We start from the raw sequence: 22,204 nt of genomic DNA on the forward strand, positions 1-22,204 counted from the left end.
AATTTTGTAGGCAATTAGGCAAATCAAATGGAAAGATTTTTTAAAAGAAAATCATCAACACCTGAATCGAGTTCTGCTCCTTCGATGTCTTCCGCCACTGCATTCAAGGGTGTTCCCACTGTAGGTGGTCCCACTAATAGCCCAAAGATCATTAGAAAGATCTAATTTTCTTAGAAAAACAATACTCAAATCTAAGCACAATTGAGTTAATATAGATAAAATAATGAATTTATTCCCTAGAAGACATAATTCTGGCGATGAAATCAATGAAGAACAAGATCTTCATTTAAATTCATCAGAAATTCATATTAGTGATATAGAACAAAGTTTATCAAACTGGACAATTCCAAAACAAGATGTTAATACAATTTATAAAATAGGTCATTTTGATTTTCCTCAAGGTTATTCAATTAAAGCAACAGAACAAACCTTATCAATTAATAAAGATCATGATAATCTTAACCTTTTATCATAAACTGCTATAATTCAACACAGGAAGAAATATAAATTCTTACATGTTAGATTAGTTCAAGTAGCAATTAAACCATTGTTTAGACTAGGCATAGATGCCCCTGTCCTCTTAATTCTAAGAGATACTAGGCATACTAATTTTCAAAATTCAATATTAGCAATGGCAGAAACTAATATTTCCAATGGTCCAATTTATTTCAATTGTTATCCAAATTTTCAGTAGGATTATTTGATCCAAATATTCTAGATACTTTAGTTTTAACAATTAAAACTAAGAATTTAGAATTCAAAGAAGATACCAAAGCTGTCGTAGTCATTTATCGAATTTGTTACAAGTCTATGTCTTCAACAATCGAGCCAAAGACTAAGATAGCAAGTCCAAGAAATGAAACCATAATATTTGAATCAAATCCCCTACACACTAAAGTTCAAATTCCAGAACGTCTTAAATGGAATGAAATTACTCAATCTTGCAACTGGAATCTTCAAAATATTCATCAACCTAAACAAATAGAAAGTTCTAATCAACACTCAAATATTACTGAACATGAAGATGGGTCAATAGATATTAATTTCGAGTCTTTTCCATTTGTTCCGGCAAGGTTTTCTACAGGTTCAAACAGTAACGTTGATATGAAAACACCTTTGATTTCAAAATCTAAATCTTTAAAATATGTAGACTTCAATGCAAATATTCCAAAACCAATTTATCAAGAAAATGATTCTGAAGGATATAGCCCTACCCGTTCAGAAGTTTTATCTGAATTAAATAATTTCAAAAATCAATTATGAGTAATAAAATTCAAGTACGTCACGGGTTTTACATAGATCATATAAAAATGATTAAACAAGAATGGAAAGCCCTAGAAGTAAGTCAAAATCATTTAGACGAATTAAGAAAAGATTTAAAGCATCTTCTAAAATATAAATATAGATTAAATCAAATACTTTATGATCCTTATTTTATTCCTTATTGCCCAAATATCCCTCTAATTAAAAAAGAACTAGAACAAACAGAAATAGATATAAATTCAGTTGGAGAAGATATAGAAATAACAAAAGAAAGTATCAAAGGTTTTTTTTCATGGTGTTAAAATACTTTCAACTTTCTTAGCTGAAAAAACTTGTTAAAATGTCTCAATCAACAATTAATATGCAATATCTTTTCAAAGAATTTTATGTTGATCACATATATATATATAATTTGGGTATTCATATATATATATATATATATATATATATATATATATATATATAATTTGGGTATGTGCAGGATAGGGGACGGTGAATTGGTTGATGTTGATAATGTTGCTGATGGCTTTAAGCATTTGGCGAAATCTTTCATGCACAAGGTGGGAGAGCTTGTTTCGGGGGCGAGGTGGGGGTCTGCCACTAAAAAGGGTTACAAGTTCGGGATGAGATTAGGAAAAGTTTATAACAATGTAACATATGCATGTATGATGCATTACAAATGCATGCCCCTTCAACAACATCAATCCTTGTTGTGTACGTAGATTATATTGTGTTTACCAAGTAGCAGTAAACACGGGCAAAGTGGTGAGTTGCCAACGTAAATGCAACAACCAACCACCACCAAATTGCTTTACAAGTCTACTGGTATCTCATGTCATGCCTAAGGTTTTTATGTTGACCTATAAGCTGCTTATGCCACTATATTTTGATTGGTGGGTGTTTCCACCCGTTCGTAGCTGACTTCTATATTTATAGTTCATCGTATCTGCCTAAATCATTAGCGTGAATTTAAATTATCATCGAGTAAATTTCATGATACCCGATACAGATTAAAGTCAAAATATTACTTAAAAATACAAGTTTACTCTTATCCAATGTATTACATTGTTTCTCATTAGATCAAGAAGACACTCAACATTAATGTGGCTGAAAGATCAGAATGGACAAAGGGAGTGATGTCATTTGGTTTAACAGTTAAATTTGAATCTGAATCTGAATCTGAATCCAAACAGAAACATTGGATTTGGTTCAGAAGAGCATGTACTTTTATTACAAATCTTATTCTAAATCATAAAGCAAAATATATGAGTAATTGATAGTATTCCATGTATGGTATCTGGTTTGAACATTGCTAAAGATACTACCAACTCCTAAACTAAAGGATTGGTAGAGATATGATCCAAAAGATGGATTTTATTAACATCTAGCTGCTCTGAGAAAGTTATCAAAAGAGCTGGTAGGAGGCAGCCTCAAGACCATCGTCCTTGCGCCAAAAATTTCTGCGTCTTCATCACCCTGTATATATGTATGTATCCCCACATAAAACAAAGTTAACGAATGACTTTCAATCTATTTTAAAGATGAAGCGAAGGAAATAATGTGGTCTGGAATCACTTTTTTGAAGTTTGGATGAGAAAAGCAGGTGGAGATCTTGTTTCTTGAATCAGCACCAAGAGCTTCACATCGGCCAGCCATGGCATCAAACGGCACTGGAGAAACTGAAATGGATGTTCCAGCCACTTCACCAGCTACTTCAATTGCCTGAATAGGTGTTGTTATGTGAGATAGGTGGAAAGAGCCTTTTAAGAAAAGAATTCTGGTTCCAACATATATATATTGAGGAGAAAGTGTCCATGTGGGACTCTAACATGACCCCTCCAATAGAGGTTAGCCGAGCAGATGTCCTAGAGTGCATGAGTCCATATCTCAAATGTAGAGACCAGCTCTGATATCATGTGACATACGTTGAACCCCATCGCATCAGATTACTCTCCTAGAAGGGGGCTCCAACATATATCGAGGAGAAAAGTGTTCCAGTATATGATCAGATAGAGAAGAGAAGACGAATTACTGATTCGAGAAGCTGTCGGATGCTAATAACATGAGACATGGAGTTTGGTGTAGGAGTTGTCGATACAAATTGGGAAAGATCTGAAACAGAAGATTCACTCATAGCATCATCCTCAACTATCCTATTTCCCTGCAACAACAGCATCTTCATTTAAGATATGTTGCCAATGATGCATGATAAAATACACCAATTACTAGCGATTGAACTCCTGTTAACCAACCTACATGTTCAATAATCTAATAGCCTACCGTGTTGAGAGAAGGGGCTTCTTTTGAACGAGAAGCTCTACAGACATGATCCAGATGAAGTATCGATTGTATAGAATCATCAGGTGCGAAAGTTTCCAATAATTCAACATGTAGCTCCTCTTCTTCCACCTTATAAAACCAGACATAAGAAATACAAGTACAAAATATAAGCAAGGTTTGGGAGGGGTGGGATGCATACGGACAAGAGTAGAGTGGCTGTTTCAACATATATCCTAAAACAACAAAATGATAAGCACATCTTCAACAATACCTGGGTAGTGTTAGATAAGTTCTGGACTAAAATTTCGATGATGGTTTTGTAAGATTCGTGCATTTTGCTACGCAAGTCAATGAGCAAGCAAGCAGCCACTTGATTATCATGGCCAGAACAATATTCTCTTACATCTGCCTCAGGCTTCACATAAACTTGCAAATCGTCACTGATACCCAAGTAGGTATCCGCCTGAATTGAACCATTTAATTCATGATGATTATCAATGAAAATTACAGTCATGCATTCGAAAACAAGATTGAAAATAACTGCGCACATCAGATAAAAGTATTGGCTCAAGTATATCAGCAATATGAGGAATCCGATAAATCTTTGCAGCAAACATCAACATTGCAGTTGATAATGTAACAAGTGATCTCCGGTGGGCCGGACACAACATTTCTGACAATAACAAAAAACTCTATTAGCTTCTTAACACTTCATCATTAGATTGGCAAGTAAGTTCTGTTTAATATTTTAAATTCTACAGTGTTCAGTTGGCATACCATGGCTGCAATCCAATGATATCTTCCAAAGTGATAGGGGAAGTTGAAAGATGCGAACTACGAGATTCTCATCGGGGTTCTGCAATGTTATTCGTTGGATAGTGAGGTATCAAACCCCCAGAAGACGTGTAACAATATAAGTATAGTTTCAATAGTATTTATGCATCTCTCTGTCATCTCACCATAAGCTGCAAAGTAGCAAGCGTTAAGCAGAAGGAATAAGCTAGAGCTTCAATATTCGAAAGTGTGTTATCAGGAAGATTGGCTTGTATCCAGAATGTTGACATCAATTGCGTTATTTGATCCTCGTTAAACTTCATAACAGATGGTTCCTGTCACAATCATCAACCAACAATGTAATGATGTATGTATATCTAAGCAGTTAAACGCGGTCGATTGCAGAACTTCCAGTAGTCCTGTTACAACAGAATCTCCTTGCTAGAGTTTCCTAGTTTTTGGATATTCTGTTCTCTATATAAATCTCTTGTTTCTTGAATTTAGCAACAAATTTTCTTCACATATGTATGAATGTATGCAAATAATATATCAAAAAAATGCTTACTGCATCTGAAACTGTAATTTCTTCGCCATTTTTGTCCATGATAGAACATAATTTCTGAAAATTTGGGGATTTTTTGACCTGCTTCATCTTGGACTCTGTGTTACCCTTTTTCATAATTTTTTCAAGAGTACGAAATTCACGTTTTCCGGCTCTGGTTCCGTCATTTTCTTTCTGAAGCTTGTCAAGAAGAGATGCAACTGAGGTAAACACAGATGCAGCATCCGACCTCCATCTTGTGTGATTAGAGGCATCATGTCTTAAATGCTTAGAATTTGGGATGAGAAGAACCGAAAATATATGATGTCCACCGGAACGTATTTCGACATCTGGATGCACCATTAATTTCAATAGCTGAAGATGAAGACCCTCTGGAAAGACCTGTTAAAAGAAAAGCTCGATAACATTTTTCAGTATGAGAATGCAATATAGGAACCACCATCATGACATACTTATGTTGATTTTTAGTTTATAATTATGTCACTATTATATCTGCTCCAAACCATTTTACATAGAAAGCATCTCACCTGCAGTGAATTCGAAGATACCACGATCATATGGGCAAGGATAATCATCGATCCAGTAATTGCCCAGGCAACAACTCCTCCGGTAGGCAGTTTCTCAAGTGTCATAGCCATCTTATCAAACAGAGGCCGTGCATTAGCGATCTAACAAAAATATATAAACATCTAAGTTAGAATCCAAAAGAAAGTATAGTTTTGGTAATAATTTATTACAGACCAACCATACCCCTCTCACAAGTTCGAGTAAGCAATCTTCAACCGAAGACTGGAGTGATGTATTCAAGTTAAGCTCCCGTTCTTTGACTGATTCAACAGTTGCTTGAAGGCTTTTCTTCAAATGCCTGCAAAGGTCACTAATGTATCCAATATCTGTGAGTGCAACTTCAGACCTGACTTGTCGAGCCAGAGCTGTAACAGTCTGCATGATGTATGATTTAACTTGGGGATCATGTGAAACATTTTTGTGGTCCAAATGGTGAACAAGAGAGGCTAATATCAACTGCTGATTTCCTGACATCAGAATGAATAATTGCAAAACATAGAAGATTTGATATTCCACAATGTAGCAACCACAAGTACAGACTGCAATTGACCAGAGCAATGCAGATGGTTACCTGGACTCTCCACAAAGTAAGCCACATCAGATAGAACCACAAAACCTAATCCATGAAGTGGAACCCACTGTCGGTTAGTATCAAAATAGACAAACATTGGATCCAAGACTCGTCGCATGGTTGTACTTTCTCTAGCCAGTTCTACCATTCTTTGAATGCATACTTGAGCCCAAACTTTCGGCATCACAATCTCTTCTCTGTAATGGATGCCAAGAAACAACTTAAGACGATAATAGATTCATGCACATGTAAGCCATTAAGAGATCCCATGAGTGCATATAATTGAGGTAAAACTTTTTTAATCTCCGTCACGTAATGATCATGACCTGGTTAAAAGGGAAGGATCTTTCTTTTCTTTACGTGGCCTAGCAATCATGTAGCTAGAACTTATTTCACTGCCAACATCCCTCCCTTCACATCTAACCACTTCATGGACCCAGTTATGATTTGCTTCATCGAGTCTATCTGGCTCATAGTTTTCTAAAGTGACATGTACAATCTGCATCCCGTAACAACAATAATTAGAAGAATTAATAAACATACAAGTAAAGTGGCAGAAATAGACAAACCTCACTAAAATCAACAAAGATATGTGAGAACTCTGTCATAAACCAAACCTGCATGATAACAAAATGGTGGCATTCAGAAGTTAGGGGTATTCTGTGTGAAGTGTGAACTACTATGGTGAAGATTATTAAGGATGGTTTACATGTCCAATGGGAAGGTCATTATGAAGCTCTAGCGTATTGAAATTGATACATATTTCATTAAAGAAAAGATTAGTGTGCATGTGTTATGTGCCATCAAAATGTGAACTAGCTGATGATTTAACAAAAGGCCTGAAAAGTTCGAGTTTTCATGATCTTATATTCAAGTCGGAAATGGAAGACATCTATTCCTCCGCTTGAGGGGGGGTTGTCGAAGTGTAGATATTTAGAACAACTTAGAATAAGAGAATTAGTTAGAATCCCTTAAATTGAGGGATTTGGCTGTCATATTTCCTGATTTTTCTTGATTTAGTTTCCTTTATGTCTCTTGTAATCTCCTGTATGTATTGACTAGTCTAATCAAATGCTTATGAGAAAGAACTATTCAATTCATTATTGTTTCAATTAGCTTATACCATGGCTGAAAGGCATTGCAAGCTTGCTGCCCTTAAGTGGATTTTCTCATCTCCTTCCTGAGTTTTGTGGGCTAGCACAAAAATTTTTGGAGCTAAGTTTTCCAGGTCATACGCATAACTTCCATCCACCTGTTAATAACATCCAAAAGTAAGAATATATGTGTACATGATAACCGTTATAGCAAGAAAAGAACGCAGATAATATACTTTTAGCATGTTTAGTTTACAATAGAATGATTCAATTGTCAATTTCTCTATTTTGGGCTTTTGAGTGTTGGTAGTTGTAGTCACCATACAACTGTTCTTCTAATGAAATAACTATGACAATAGTAATACAACCTAACCTGATAGAACGTATATTTGATTCTGGATTCTACTATTAGCGGTCAAGAAAATATATTTGATTCTGAATTTGTATAACAAAAAGCTATGTTCATCTTGAATATGAAAGATACCATAATAGTCATCAGCAACTAGTCACCTAAAACTCTGATAATGATTTCTGAAATGAAAATGAAAGCCCGTAGGTTACCTGATTATAGATGAATCTAGTTAGGGTCTGACATCCAATTATACGGACCGTATCTCGTTTATTGTCATCCAGAAGTGCAATACAAACATTCAGAAGGTTTGTAGCGAAACATGCCCTGAAATTCAGTAAAAACAGCAGTGTTATTCTCATACTAACTTCCATTAATTGTTTCAACATTAACTTCAGAAGAAAGAAAAACCAGCATAAGTAAAACATATGTCAAGAATGTTGCCACAAATTTGAATGCTGGGCCTTCATCCTTATGTAAACAGTTCAATATGACCACCCCAAACTAATTATCACATAGAATTGAAACCCATTTCGGAAATGAGCCAAAAAAGGTTAGGTGGAAGTAAAGGGAACAGAAAAACAACTTACATTTGCTCTTTGCATGTGCAGAGCAACTTATTATACACCTCTGTGATAACAATAACCATTTTGATATGACGGTTTCGCAGCTCCTTGTAGCATCTTTCTTCAAGATAATTTGCAATCTATATAGTTTCCCATAATACATTAGAAATCCCATTCAAATTTAAAAATCACCTACTAGCTAAGATGAGAAAAAGAACAATGCAATCACAAACTCTGGGGGTACGGAAAGGGTTTTTAGCAGCATATGCACATAATTTTGCAATTTTCCGTTCATTTGGAGAGCCATCCTGCATAGAAAGTAGGACTTCATTCTACTGAAAATGAGGGAACATAGACTTTATACATGAACCCATGTCCTCGTATCCTTAACATCAAATTGCGAGTACAGTTATGAACTTGGATACATATAACAAAACATATCTGGATACCCAATTGGAAGACCAAAATGCTTCTAATATAGTTGAAAATACAATGGCACTAAGAACCATAACCATCATAAATGTATACTAACAGCTGATTTTGGAAAAATGTCTGCTAGCAGTTTCTTGTATCGCTTCACAGGTAGCCTAGACCGTGACCTCAGAGCCGGACAACAGACACACATGTTTGCACAAGCTGGGAGTATTTTCCTCGAAATTATGCCCATTTTCCTACAAATTTAGTTTAGAACGTTAACTTCCTCCAAAGTCCAAATCAATCATGAATAATGGCAATGAAACTAATTATCCTTGAGGTAAACAACTGAAATTTAATCGCAAAAACTTCATAGACCCAAGATGCAGTTTCCAGAGAAAGAGAGAGAGAATCAGCAAAAATTTGAAAATTCGAAACCTAATATACAAGGAAAGGTAGAAAAGTTGAACAACGTTAAAGAACATATTCACCCATTCCAGAATTCGAACCGAAAATCATGAAGATTAAGGATGTAATTACACCGTCTTAAGCATTTCTACACTAAATGCCACTATTGTTTTGAAACAGAAATCATCGGAAAGTAGACATTAATTGCAAACAACCCAGAAGCATGAGAACAGAAAACCCCATATCACAAATTACAGGATCATCGCACAACGACTGAGTAGTTTGTGAATGTAAGTAAAATGAAGTACAAAACCCACAACATTGATTGGGACAAAAAGAGAGCTGCAGATTACCCACAACGAAATTGAGAGAGGAGTGGAGTTGAGAGAAGATAGAGAGAGTAAATACTTTTCTTCTTATTTGAACTTCAACCTTTTCTTATGCTCACTGCAAGAAGCCATTAACGTTTTCAAAACGATTCCACAGCACAGCACGTCTTCCATGCAGTTGGTGTTTGGATGTGCGTCTACAATTATTCTGATTTTTTTTTCCCTTAATTTAATTATTTTGATTTTAAAGTAATAAAAAAATTAAAATCATAATATTTCCTCGTCATTTTAATTGATGATCTTAATTATTTTTAATTTTAGTGAATCTAATTTTTTTAATCATATATCTTTTATTTTTATTTTTTTAATTATAACTAGAATGATGCTCGCATAATATAGTGAGATATATATCTTAATTCTAATGTTTTGTTTTATTATTTATCTATGTCGATATAATACGGTTTTTAGTGGTTTTGAGAAAACGATAATGTTTTTATTTTTGAATAAAATATAAATTTAAATATATCACAAAAATTTAGAAAAAAAAATATCGATATTAATATCAATTTTTTTTATTAACCTGGATATCCAACCCGCTATGCGAGTCAACTAATCCCAGGACGACCACCCGTTTCGCGGATAGCTCGGAGTCACCGCATTTGAACCTCTGTGGTCACAAGCGGATTTTTTTATTTCTCCTTAGATTCGAACCTTGGACCTTCGGGCACTTTTGACCTTTGGAGCTCAAGCTCAAACCAATCAAGCACCACCCTTGTGGTTTATTAATATCAAATTTACTATTTAAAGTTCTGATTTTTTGTGTAATTTCTTTAATTCAATATTTTATTTATAATTTAATTTAGATTTAACAATGAAGTAGTTTATTATCATTTAATATTATAATTTTTATAAATATAATAATTAAGTATTTTATTATAACTAATGATTATCTTAATTATATTTTTGGATTTTTTATATTCAAAATGAGATGTCTATTTCGTATTTGATTATATATATATATATATATATATATATATAATTAGTTACACAAATTCAAAAATGAAGCTTTAACAAGTTGTACTTAAGCAAAATTTACTTGTAATCTTAAATTTAAGTAATATGCATCAATAAACAATACTTTATATACTTTATGCACAAAAAAATGTTTTTTAGAGTTTTTATCAAATACTTTATATATAGTATAGATAATCACTTTAGGGAAAATTGCATCAAAATGGAACCAACTTTCACATGATTCCTATTTTAGGGAACGAACTTTCAAAATCGTCATTTTGGGGAACCAACTTTCACCTGATTCCTATTTTGGGGAACCAACTTTCAAAATCGTCATTTTGAGGAACCAACTTGCACCTGATTCCTATTTTGGGGAACCAACTTTCAAAATCGTCATTTTGAGGAACCAACTTGCACCTAATTCTTATTTTAGGGAACCAACTTGCAAAATAATTATAGAAAAATGGGAAAATTACACCAAAATGGAACCAACTTTCACTTGATTCCTATTTTGGGGAACCAACTTTTAAAATCGTCATTTAGGGGTCTCTATCGAACTTTTTGTTTATTTAAGGGTCTGATTGATCTGTTGAACAGGTAACAGATAATTTAAGGGTCTCCATCAAACTTTTGGTTGGATTTGCCAAATTTGATTTAAACTTTAATATTGACACAGATTGGTTAGATATAAAAATCTTGAATGTGATATTTAATATTTATTTTTTATTACATCAATTAATTTTTTTCTATTAAATTGATTTTTTTATTGCATTAGTAAAAAACAATTTTTATCGTGGTAATTTGGATTTTTTCGAAAAATCTTCAATTTGATATCTGAATTTAAAAAAACGAGATTTGAAATGAAAAATAGATTTTATTGCATTAATTTTTGAAAAGAAATGAATTTTAGTTATTTTTCTATAATTATTTTGCAAGTTGGTTTCCCAAAATAGGAATCAGATGCAAGTTGGTTCCCCAAAATGACGATTTTGAAAGTTGGTTCCCCAAAATAGGATCATGTCCAAGTTGGTTCCCCAAAATGACGATTTTGAAAGTTGGTTCCCCAAAATAGGAATCAGGTGAAAGTTGGTTCCCCAAAATAAAAATCAAGTGAAATTTGGTTCTCCAAAATGACGATTTTGAAAGTTGGTTCCCCAAAATAGAAATCAGGTGAAAGTTGGTTCCATTTGGGTACAATTTTCCCATCACTTTAAAAGCAAGTTGTATGAAAAACTGATGCTATATGATCAATTGTGTTTCGAATACAAATCGGTATACAGGTATATTTAATTCGATGAATTATATTTTGAATTTTTGAATGTTTATAAGCAATATGTTTGATATTACTAAATCAAATCGCTTTAATATGATTTTCATTCAAAATTAAAGCATGTGGACGGAATACGAAGAATTATCATCTATCTCAAATGGTTAATGAGTCTAATTAAATACGAACATGACACCATTAGACTATAAGAAACAAAGATAAAGATATTTTTTCCAAATAATCTTTGGTTTATCGGTTAGTTCGTTGGTTTTCCATATATGAGATTTTATGTCCAAGTCTTTTATTACAAAAAAATTTAAAAACATTATAAATCTGAAATTAAAAGGTAAAAACAAGGAAAGTGGTAAAAACAAGATTTGACCCGTATCCGGGGTGAGAGAAAAGACATGTAAACCAAGTCTCAAGAGAAACTTGTGTCAGTTTCAAAGTATATACGATCGTACGAAACAAAATGACACGATATCACCTTTCACGACCCTATAATTTTGTACACCACAACGGAAGAACGAAATGGTGGTTATCAATTAAAATGACTCCGCCTCTATATCCAACCTTAAAAAAAACAAAGAATAATATATAAGGAGTTCAACAAAAACCATATTGGAGAACGATTAGTAATTTCAGCCGATTTCAAAAACAATTGTACATCGACGCAAGTCCAACCGATTTCAAAAGAAACCCGACAGTGTGCCTTCAATCAGACAGCATCAAACACAAGTAAGCTTCAATTATCGAACCAGACTCCAACTTGGGCCGACATTTCTGGTCACAAACCGAGCTCAAGTGAATATAAACAGCTTATATCATTAATAGGATTGAACAGTGTGAAGAACGAGATTTCTGTCAGCAAAAGCAGTATGATCTGTGTCATTCTATCGGGATCACAAAATTAAGAAAGAAAACTTCATAGTCCGATTGAATCATTGTCATATCTCGACACTAGCGCTCATGGTAAAATCTGGAAGATAACTTGTCTACATATAAGACTTGTGTTTACCTCTATTGCTTAATAATGCAGTATTTTGGGCACAGCTGTTGAAGAATCTCAACATAATCTGCTGCAACTTCCTTGTTACAAAAGACTTCATCCCAAATTCTTTGCAGATCTATCAAGAAATACAGAAAAAAAAATGTCATAACAGATTCCATGTTGCCTACAACAACTACTACAATTGAATCGACTAATGAAAAGAAGCTGAAAATATAAAATTATGACATCATGAACGCATTAGGAACCAACTGGTTGTCGATGTACAAGCAGCCCCAAAGCATGGTGAGCTGAGCCCTATGTTATTTCCCATCACTTGATGGCTCACTTTTAGCAAGTATTCAAAATACTGACTGTACCAACATACCAGATTTGTCTGCGGGTGGAAGACACATGATGATCATATTGAATCTCGACACCTTGGGCAGATTTTCTAAGTATTTGACAGCCAGGTCAATATCGTCACTGTCAAGCAGCAAATCAATAAGACATTAATTTTGTTCAGCAAATACGGGACACGAGACACTCCTTTCTAAGACAGCATATGTAAATTAAGCTACTTGCCTGAAAAAGGTGGCAATGCACCTAATAACATCAATTAAGAGAGGTGCAGACAAGGCATTTTTGAATATCTCTGGTAATGCAACAGGATTTGTGGCCTATTTAGGCAAGAAAGAAAGAAAGAAAAAGATCAAGTACAACATAATAGAAAATAAGATGAAGAAACTAGGAAAAGTAGAAAATTAGAAAGGGACGATAAAAATCATGCTTCTCGCTTGAGATGATTCAGAAAAACACAAGTTCCCCAAGCAATAGATGGAATATGCTATCAGGTCCACAGCTAAGCAATAAATACATGTATGATGCGCCACAGTAGGAACTAGGAACTGACGTGCTGTACAAAAAGAAACAATACTAACAAGTTATGTGATCTTGTGGTTCCAAATGCTTTAAGTTGAAATTCCTTCTGGATCCAAAATATAAGATTAGTTCAAAATGAACCATGTGTGGTCCCAAATATGAATCATTGATGCATAGTCAAAATTTTCCAGCTTATTCTAATCGGTAATCAGCTAAAACTCAAAAAACTCGCCCATGTTAGAACCAATATAAGGGTCCAAAACTGTAATTTCACTTTGTTTTTGGCAGTATGTTTATTTGAGATCTCTATGGATTGATCATTGACTCAGGAAGAATCTTGTCAAGTTTGCTTATTTCTCAAATTAGAAAAAAAAATTCAAATAATAGCTTTTATACGTGTAGACAACTTTAAGATATTTACTTCTGGACTTCAGTGTGAACCCCTTAGCCGTCACATTTAAATTTGGATGGGGGTAGATCTAGTGGTTACAGGGAAGCAGACAGCTGAGCAATGGACCTAGGACTCTAGGAGCATATCCTGACATACAACTTATAGGACTAGTATCTATGTCAAATCTGTAGGTGATGTGAGGATAGGTGATGTTTGAGGTGTAAAATGATGAAAATTCACAAATACCTTTAACAGACGAGTCTGTAGAGTACGATCACCAGAGAATCCTCGCCATGAAACCTCGAACTGATAAGCCGAAGTTGGAGGGACAATGTTTTTTGCAGCTTCAGCAGTGGCAAGAGAAGCTGCTCGAGCAGCAAGCTGTTGGACTGATTCTTTTAACTCTTTCTTGGCAATATTGTGATTTTTCTGAGAAGATATAAAAGGCTGAATTCTGTTAGGACTATATAATAGAGTTGTACTACTCACATAGTGGACTATAAATAAAACTCAGTGTATCATATATCTCATGAAGTACTGGAAGGAACATGACACAAGAACCATATGCAAACATCCAAACCTTAACAGTTTTCCTGCTATCCCAAAATAAATGCTATAAAAAAATGTGAATGTGCAAAATTGCAACAGTTCCCTTTTAGACGCAGTCATTCAAATGTACCTCTTTGCCTGTTAGCAATCATTTACAAAATATTTGCAGCACCAGTATTAGTTCCAAGATTCATGTACTTCGCTGCAGAGTGATATTTTGAACACTTGACTAATAATCACTCACTTCCATCAAACTATGCGCACTTGACTAATAATCAATAACTTTCATCAAACTATGCGCCCAAGCACATGTGGCATTCAGACTGGGAAGAAAGTACTCCCTTTGGAATGGCAAGAATACGCACACAAATATGTACATGCAAGTGTATCATATTCTAGAAAACGGTTTAGCATTGAAACCAATGCACCCTAAACCTCAGCTACATTAACAAAGACGAATCATAATATACAGTTATACTGATACACAAGTGCATCCTTACGCAAATGTTTATGCATCATGACTAGCACTAGGGAGCTTGAGCTATATAACATTTAGGTGGTGTTTGTCGTATCATGTTAATTTTGTACTCACAAAGCACATAGCATTCTTATCTGGTTTATTTTGTAGTGCATGTGGTGCCATTCCCTTCTCTCTTAGACATGCAACCTACTTGCAAAATAGAAACATAATGATGGACTTTCCTCTATTCTCCTCCCACATTTGAAAATTCATTATAATTCTTGACAGGCCATAGCACAAGGAGCTCTTGACTACACCTTTCCTTTTCATACTGCTCAACATAACCTCAAGAGACTGCAGCAAAGCAAGGGAACACAGTGATATTGTAGTGGAGCTAGTGGTAAAGTCCCTTCCTCCTGGATTGCCGTATGTTTGAGTATCACCCCATAACAATCAACAGAAGGAAAGAATAGAAAGAAAAAAATACAGTAACACAATCACATCTGTTAGGAAATTTGACAATGGTGCCTTTTGAAGGCACATAAGCTGATTACCATTTCTTCCAACATTAGATACAGACACACACATATATATACCCATATTAGGAACATGTACATCAAGCAAATAAATAGGAAGCCCAGTTTTATCAGGTATACCTCCATGCTCTCTGTTTTAGGTGCAGCAACTCTCGTTGTTTCAGAAATTTTTGGCATAGATCGTGGAACATTATCCAGCTTCACTTCCTTTTGCACCTGTTGTGTTGGTCCTTTTAGCGACGCAGATGCCTTCTTAAGAAGTTCCTGAAAATTTGAACACATTGTTTACGGACAACAGAACAAGAAGGAAGCAGAAAGCAAACAATTAAGCACAAAGACGTTTGAAGACGTTAACTAAAATTAGTAAAAAGCAAGCAGTCAATGAAAGAAAACCATGACTTTCTTTCTTGTCTTCTAACATCCCATTCTCAATATTGTTAGATCCATAATTTTATGGTTAAAAGTAACACCAACATTCTTCTCCAGAAGAGCACAAGAAAAAGCAAAGTAACTATTTGAGATTAGTATCTGGAAATATCATGCTTAACAGCTTAAGTAACGATAGATTTCAATGACAAAACAACCATAACATGTACACTTTGTAGAATTTATACATTGTCATACAAAGATTTTGCATCTGCATACTGCCTTTTAATTTCTTGGTTCTGTGGCTCCAACCTCAAAGCAAAGTCTGCATCTGTAGTTTTCGAAAATCAATATAACTTGACTTATGAAAGGTTATGTGTAAAATATTCAGTAAAATATTCAGTAAAACATACATACGAAGGTATTTAAGGTATTAAACATACCTTCCTTGGAATCTTTAAGTTTACCGAGTTCTTTTCTAGCCGTTGAACGTCTTGAGTACGCTTTAATGTAACGATCATCTAAGTTTAAGGCTTCTGTACAATCGTCCTCGGCTTCCTGGAATCTAATGAATTGAAAATAAGGGGACAGAAATAAAAAAATGTAGAATAAAGTATTTATTAATATCCAATGTTTGAAGGATTTCAATTACATGGATGATATGCAAATTTCAGGCATGTATCTGTTGTTGTGTAGTTGAATTACTTGTTGAAATTCTTTCATGCTTTCATGGTAATCCAGCTAGATGTTGAAAAGTGAAAACTTGCTTTTTTGGCCAAGGTGAATAAATGAAAAAGCCACCTTAGAAGTAACATGCCTACTTTTGATGTATGAAGTACAGAATTAATTCTATGAATGCCAACACCCAACAAGACTTATAGTAGTGAAGGCACTGTTGTTAGGCTAAGTTCGGTGGCATTTATTTAATGACTAGAAATCTGAAGCTCCAGTACCTCTATTTTAAATAAGTCTTGTCAAATAAAAAATATTATATCAAGGACATAAGATGTAGAAGAACAAAAAACTTGCCTCTTAAGTTTAAGATAAGCCATTGCCCTGTTTGCATAAGCTACTGCAGTTGGCGATAGTGCAAGACTCCTGGAATAGCAGTCAATTGCTTCTTTATATTTTCTCTGCTTGAAGAACTCGTTACCCTGTGAAACAATACAAAGAGACTTAGCAAAAAAGAACAATAATTACAAAAACTGCCCCCTAACTATTCTACTAGCTGCAGTTTCAGTCATTCTATTTCTTAATTTGCATTAATCCAAAAAGAAAAAAGTGATTTAACACCTTTGTCAAACCTGATATATCCATTAGTTTCCATTAAATTAGTCACGTGCAAAATTTCTTGAGGAATCAAAACAAATTATGTTCCAAGTGCTAAAACCCAGCACCCAACTTCCTGCCTTTTCCCCCACTAACATTTCCCCCTCCTTTTTTCCCGCTAACCCCTTCTCCTCCCTCCTCTTCATGTTCAAAGCCAACTGTTTCTATGCTTTGAGGGTAAAGAATTATTTATAAAAATACTCACGTCCAACCCTGCAACAGTAATAATGTCAACTGTTACTGTCACCACCATATGGTGGCACCATACATCCGACCACCGCCTGTAACGCATGGGGTTTGAAAATTTCAAAATCCAGGTAATGTACCTCAACCAAGTTGATTCCCAAAATGGCCCAGGTTCTTCAGAAGAACTTGCTCAGAATAGGTTTTTCACAGTGCAATTAAGTTGGTCAATCAGCAAAAACAGGCTAAAGATCCATCAGGCGGGACTGAAAGTGATAATCACTTAAACTAGAAGTAAAATGACTGGGACTGCAGGTTGAAGGATCATCATTGTAATTTACTCTAGAAAACATAAAGTATGTTCTGTCATATCAACATTGTCGTAAGATTGAGAAGGTAAATTTTCCACAACTACAATTCATACCAACTCTTTCTCTGAATTAGCATCTACAGAACTGTCATCTCTCATGAAGCCACTGGATAAACGGCTAACTGCATCATATTTTTTCAGGTAATCCTCTTCTCTGGCAGTACTAGAGTGATTTACAGATGAAGTTTTAACCATTTGTCTTTTATCCACACCAACTGCTCCAATCTTCTGAAACGTATATCAAGTTAGTAACCTTTGAAATATTCAAATATACTTTATTCACTCCCAAAACATCTAAACTAGCTTCTTGCAGGTTTTACAATGAGTCAATAACTATCCAATCCGCTTACCTTTGAATTTCCGCTTCCAGGCTCTTTTGATTCATGTGATCTTCCATTAACTCCAAGGTTGGACGAATTACTAACAGCATTCAGCATTGAAGGTTCCTAATAAATTAATAGCAAGTCCCAAGACATAAATCATGTTGGCAAAATAAACAACTGAGGGTATTCATAAACTCCAAACGGATAAAAATATTGCAAGTTGTGGATGAATTGTTTTTGGCAATCCACTACGAATCAACCACAAAACTATTAACACTTCAATCATGATTCATTAAAAAAAGACTCCAGGACAAGGCGACTGGAAAATCAATGGCAAAGGAGGGCCTGACAAACAGCATACTTTTGCGATGCTAAGCAAGTGGAACCTAATGGTATTAGATGCCCACTTTTTGTTCTATATCAAAAGCATCAACAGTAAGTTTAATGTCATGGCTATGAAAAAGCCCAGTATCTACATAAAGCTGAATTAGTAAAATCTCCATAAATACTTCAAACAGTTGAACAGTATCAATATCAAGGAAGAAGACACCGCCCACCAGAACTATGACATGTAAGACACTAACATAAACAATATGGCAACGAACCAAATATTCAACATGAAAGTTTGTCCAAGTTACCATCTTCCCCATGTCTGATTGTGATTTCAGCTTCTTGTCTTTATCCTTGAGTGAAAGTTCCCAATCCTGCAAGTTATTCAAAAATCCCTCGAAATCCTGGTAGAACAAGCAAGCTATGCAAATTACAAAAATCGTATTGTTGATACATTGAGGGAACAGGGTATTCTAAATGACCTAACAATGATGCAATAACATGAATTTAAGCTAAAGACCTAACGCAAGGATGGAATTTAGCAGGAGAATCCAAAAACCGTAAGGAGCAAAACGACTAAAGAATAACAACAAAAGTTGGAGCATAGTTTCAATTCAAAGCCAAGTTGTTTTTTTTTCCTTTCACTGCTCTATAACTATGTATGAAGGTCACAAAACAACATGAACTTAGTTCAAATTTCTTGAACAATAGGCCCTGATTTTCAAAATTTCTGGTAAAACAGAAGAAGAAGAAGAAGAAGAAGAAGAAGAAGAAGAAGCGAAGCGTAAGGTTTACCAGGTGATGATCGCGCTCATGCTTGCTCGGAACCCTAGCCATGGAGAGAGTCTGTTCGGTCTACTGGAACTTCTCGAAGTTTCTGGCGTGAAGTCTTCTTCGGACGACGAAGAAAGGGGTTTACCAGCTGTGGGGTTAAAGGTGGAGAACCAAAAATTAAAACTTAAAAAAAAATTGATTTCAACTTTCCTATCAAAAAAATTATATTTAAAACTATTTGTATACCCACGCAATGCAGCGGGATGTGAAATTTTGAGAAGATGTAAATGGGCATATCAATTACGGATAAAAATTTATATTTGGTTCTATCAGGATATATATTTGAAAAGATGTAAAAAGTTCTATCAATTTATATGTATTCAACTTCTTACGTAATGCGGCAGGATGTAAAGGTTCTATCAGGATATATATTCAAATTTTAAATATCATTTTTTTGCAAAATATCTTTCAAATAGTTGGTGGTTCACATCTGTATCAAAATCCGAAAATGAAAAATTAATGCAATTTCTCATTCAAAAAATAGAAATTAGAATCATGTTTTTGTCATACACAATCATCATTCAAAACTTCTTGATACACTACATTTGATGTGTAGACTCCTTCCTGGTTGAACTTTTTGGTAGGTTTCACTAATACCTTCGTATTGCCACGTGATGTCCCTGGACAATGCCACGTAAAGTTGGCCGTGCGAGAATACCGATTCCGGTAGATAAACACCTACCACCGGAATTGTCTGTCCTTGAGCTTTATTGATTGTCATGGCAAAACAAAGTCGAACGGAAATTGTTTTCTCTTTAATTTAAAGGGAAACATATCATCTTCAGACGGACATAGAGGAATTCTTGATAAAAATACCCTCTTACCAGCATGTTGGCCAACAGCTATTTCTGCATCGATAGCATTCTGCTGAAAACCTCTACATATCAACCTCGTGTCGTTACACAATCCATTTGAGGGGTCGATATTCCGCAATAGTATTATTGGACATCCAATTTTAAGCCGAAGGTAATGAGGAGGCAAACCGCTAACAGTCAGTGAGTTTAAGAACTCCATCGGATATAAGTTATTCTTCTCATCTTCTACTTCATCAAAACTATAGTAAATTTTTTCCTCTCCACAGAAATTTTCAATCAACTGATCATTAATCTCGTCGACATGCTCATTTTTAGTTGTTAGTATCGCCCTCGAAATGATATAATCTGAAGCAGTCTCACAGCTTTGAAGAGAAGGAAAGATTGCATCAATCAAAGCATCCTTCGACTCATTTTTACTTGTGTAAGGAATGGTCATGTCATCAGGTATGCGAATAAAGTTTCCGTCTACTGATTCTTCATCTCCATCGCCGACACGTAACAGAAAATCCGAAAACCATGGATCAGTAAGTGCTCTCATATTGATCGTTAACCRCAACTTTTTAATCGAAGACCAAATAGGTGACATCCGTAAGCTTGAGTCTACGATCTGTGCTYGAGTACCATGTCTGATTACTGGCAACACCTGTCTAAAATCACCTCCCATAATCATTACTTTCCCACCAAAAGGAAGTCTCACCCCAGTGATATCTTGCATTGTTCTATCGAGTGCCTCTACTGCCTGCCACTTTGCCATTGATGCTTCATCCCAGATGATTATTTTTGCGACTCGAAGTAGTTGAGCAGTTYCGCTTTGTTTTTTTATATTGCACATCGAATTATTATTAAGAGTAAGGGGAATCTTGAATCGAGAGTGAGCTGTTCTCTCCCCTGACATGTTATTAGCGGCAGCGCCGGATGAAGCGATTGCGAGAGCAATAAGTCCACGGGAACGAACATTAGCTAGCAAAGCTCTATACAAAAATGTTTTTCCAGTTCCACCCGGTCCATCTACAAAAAACACAGCTGGACAATCATTATCTACATGCCTCATGATCTCATCAAATGCATGTTTCTGGTCGGAATTTAGAGAGTTTCGAGCATTTAAGTCTTCGTCTAGCACAATTATGGAGTACTCCTCTTGTACCTCACGAAATCCTCGTGATTCTAAATTGACAGCTGCATTTAAACTTGGCAGATCAAAATCATCGAGRTTTTTACCCATARATTGCAAWAAGACTRYGATGTYTSTAAGAACCATATTTYGGACWCCCTCAACATTTTCATAGTCTCGTCTATAATCTTCAGARAGTGAATCATAATGTTCATCCCATAACTTGCGAACATCTCCCGGCTCACAATAAATCAAGATCGTCGCGAATAATCGTCTAAGAGCATTGGGAAACTGAAATAAGGAGGCATCAGCAAGACAATGCGATAAATTATCGTCGGTCTCTATTAAACCTCTCTCAAGTGCTGCTTTTCGAAATGTTGGATGTATTACGCCATTAACTGTGTAAAGATCTTCAAAGCACGTGGGCCCACTAATATGAGAAAGAAGTAGGCGTAGATAATATCGTTCTCCTTCGGCAGGATTAGCATGAACCAGTCGTCYTCTCATTGATCCTTGTTTTCGAGGATTCCATTTACGTGAACTGGCATTCCATGTGTAATGTTTTGGAAAATCTTTGTATAAATATTGTCTCGCACTCATATCTGTTCTATTCTTCTCAAAAAATGCGGTTAACATTGAGCTCTTGTCTCTCTCTCTCTCTCTATCAACGATATCTGTCATTATATCATTCTCTCTRAACCTAACCAGCTGCTTATTAGGAAGATGGACCTGCAAAGCCATCACACAAGGGTGGATTTGAGAAAGTGAAAAGCTAAAAATCCTCCATATTGCCTCAGGTGGTGAAACATATCRTGCATCTTGAAATCTCTTTATCTCGTTGACAATGACCTCTTCTCTATCAGGATCAACATGAATAACTTGTTTGTCATGACCCTTGTAAACATACTTGAACACATATTTCACATATATTATACTTGAGCAAACCTCAACATTGATGTGACAGTTGAACATCATTAGCAACTTTGGATTATATGGAACCACCCATCTATTATCAAGGATATTGCCCCGGACGTTCACCTTTATTCCATTGTCTCTCCTCCGATACATCGGATATGAGTTATCTGTCTGCACCGTCTTGTCGTTGAATTGTTGAGGATATCTAAAACGACATTTTCTCGGCTCACCTTCCATACAAGGGCTAGACGGTCGTAAATGGCCGCAAGGACCATGCATCATATGCTTTATCACCAGCTCGTGCATTTCAGGATACTTTGTCGGGTCCGGGATTTCAGCACAAACTATCTTGTCGTAATGGTCT

At 35.2% G+C, this 22,204-nt stretch overlaps 2 protein-coding genes across 9 annotated transcripts; both read right to left on the bottom strand.

The window, feature by feature from the left end:
• Positions 1–2,640: 2,640 nt before the first annotated feature.
• On the bottom strand, positions 2,641–8,693 carry LOC112502139. The gene is made up of 18 exons (XM_025105964.1): positions 8,559–8,693; positions 8,260–8,334; positions 8,051–8,166; positions 7,673–7,787; positions 7,141–7,269; positions 6,344–6,516; positions 6,018–6,214; positions 5,630–5,913; positions 5,407–5,547; positions 4,883–5,260; positions 4,503–4,652; positions 4,321–4,399; positions 4,092–4,216; positions 3,815–4,006; positions 3,544–3,672; positions 3,296–3,424; positions 2,839–2,985; positions 2,641–2,739 (listed from the first exon to the last, which is right to left on the bottom strand). Exons 1-18 carry the CDS (start codon positions 8,691–8,693, stop codon positions 2,641–2,643), a joined length of 2,793 nt encoding a protein of 930 aa, XP_024961732.1.
• A 3,286-nt stretch (positions 8,694–11,979) lies between these two features.
• Positions 11,980–19,079, bottom strand: LOC112502141 (RNA polymerase II-associated protein 3). Of its 8 annotated transcripts, none has more exons than XM_025105969.1 (13): positions 18,961–19,079; positions 18,474–18,569; positions 17,863–17,958; positions 17,567–17,740; positions 16,660–16,784; positions 16,074–16,195; positions 15,879–15,961; positions 15,385–15,528; positions 13,966–14,166; positions 13,032–13,126; positions 12,835–12,932; positions 12,477–12,585; positions 11,980–12,241 (listed from the first exon to the last, which is right to left on the bottom strand). In XM_025105969.1, the coding sequence occupies exons 1-12, from the start codon at positions 19,000–19,002 to the stop codon at positions 12,479–12,481; spliced, it is 1,383 nt and encodes a 460-aa protein (XP_024961737.1). In that variant the 5' UTR covers positions 19,003–19,079; the 3' UTR covers positions 11,980–12,241; positions 12,477–12,478. The 8 variants fall into 8 exon arrangements, with proteins under 8 accessions (XP_024961737.1, XP_024961736.1, XP_024961735.1 ...); XM_025105968.1 differs by having other exon boundaries at positions 11,980–12,262; XM_025105967.1 differs by having other exon boundaries at positions 11,980–12,319.
• Between the last annotated feature and the right edge of the window lie 3,125 nt (positions 19,080–22,204).

Source organism: Cynara cardunculus, unplaced genomic scaffold, assembly GCF_001531365.2.
Source record: "Cynara cardunculus var. scolymus isolate 2C unplaced genomic scaffold, CcrdV1 Un_Scaffold_969, whole genome shotgun sequence".
Lineage (NCBI taxonomy): Eukaryota > Viridiplantae > Streptophyta > Magnoliopsida > Asterales > Asteraceae > Cynara > Cynara cardunculus.

Excerpts from the sequence above, each read along its gene's own strand:
- LOC112502139 (XM_025105964.1), bottom strand. The coding sequence starts at position 8,693 with ATGGGCATAATTTCGAGGAAAATACTCCCAGCTTGTGCAAACATGTGT. Across the intron at positions 4,400-4,502 it reads TTGCTACTTTGCAGCTTATG|AACCCCGATGAGAATCTCGT; the intron begins GTGAGATGACAG and ends ATAACATTGCAG. Across the intron at positions 4,217-4,320 it reads ATCATTGGATTGCAGCCATG|AAATGTTGTGTCCGGCCCAC; the intron begins GTATGCCAACTG and ends TGTTATTGTCAG.
- LOC112502141 (XM_025105969.1), bottom strand. The coding sequence starts at position 19,002 with ATGGCTAGGGTTCCGAGCAAGCATGAGCGCGATCATCACCTG. Across the intron at positions 17,741-17,862 it reads CTGGAAGCGGAAATTCAAAG|AAGATTGGAGCAGTTGGTGT; the intron begins GTAAGCGGATTG and ends TATACGTTTCAG. Across the intron at positions 15,962-16,073 it reads ACTTAAAGATTCCAAGGAAG|ATGCAGACTTTGCTTTGAGG; the intron begins GTATGTTTAATA and ends CGAAAACTACAG.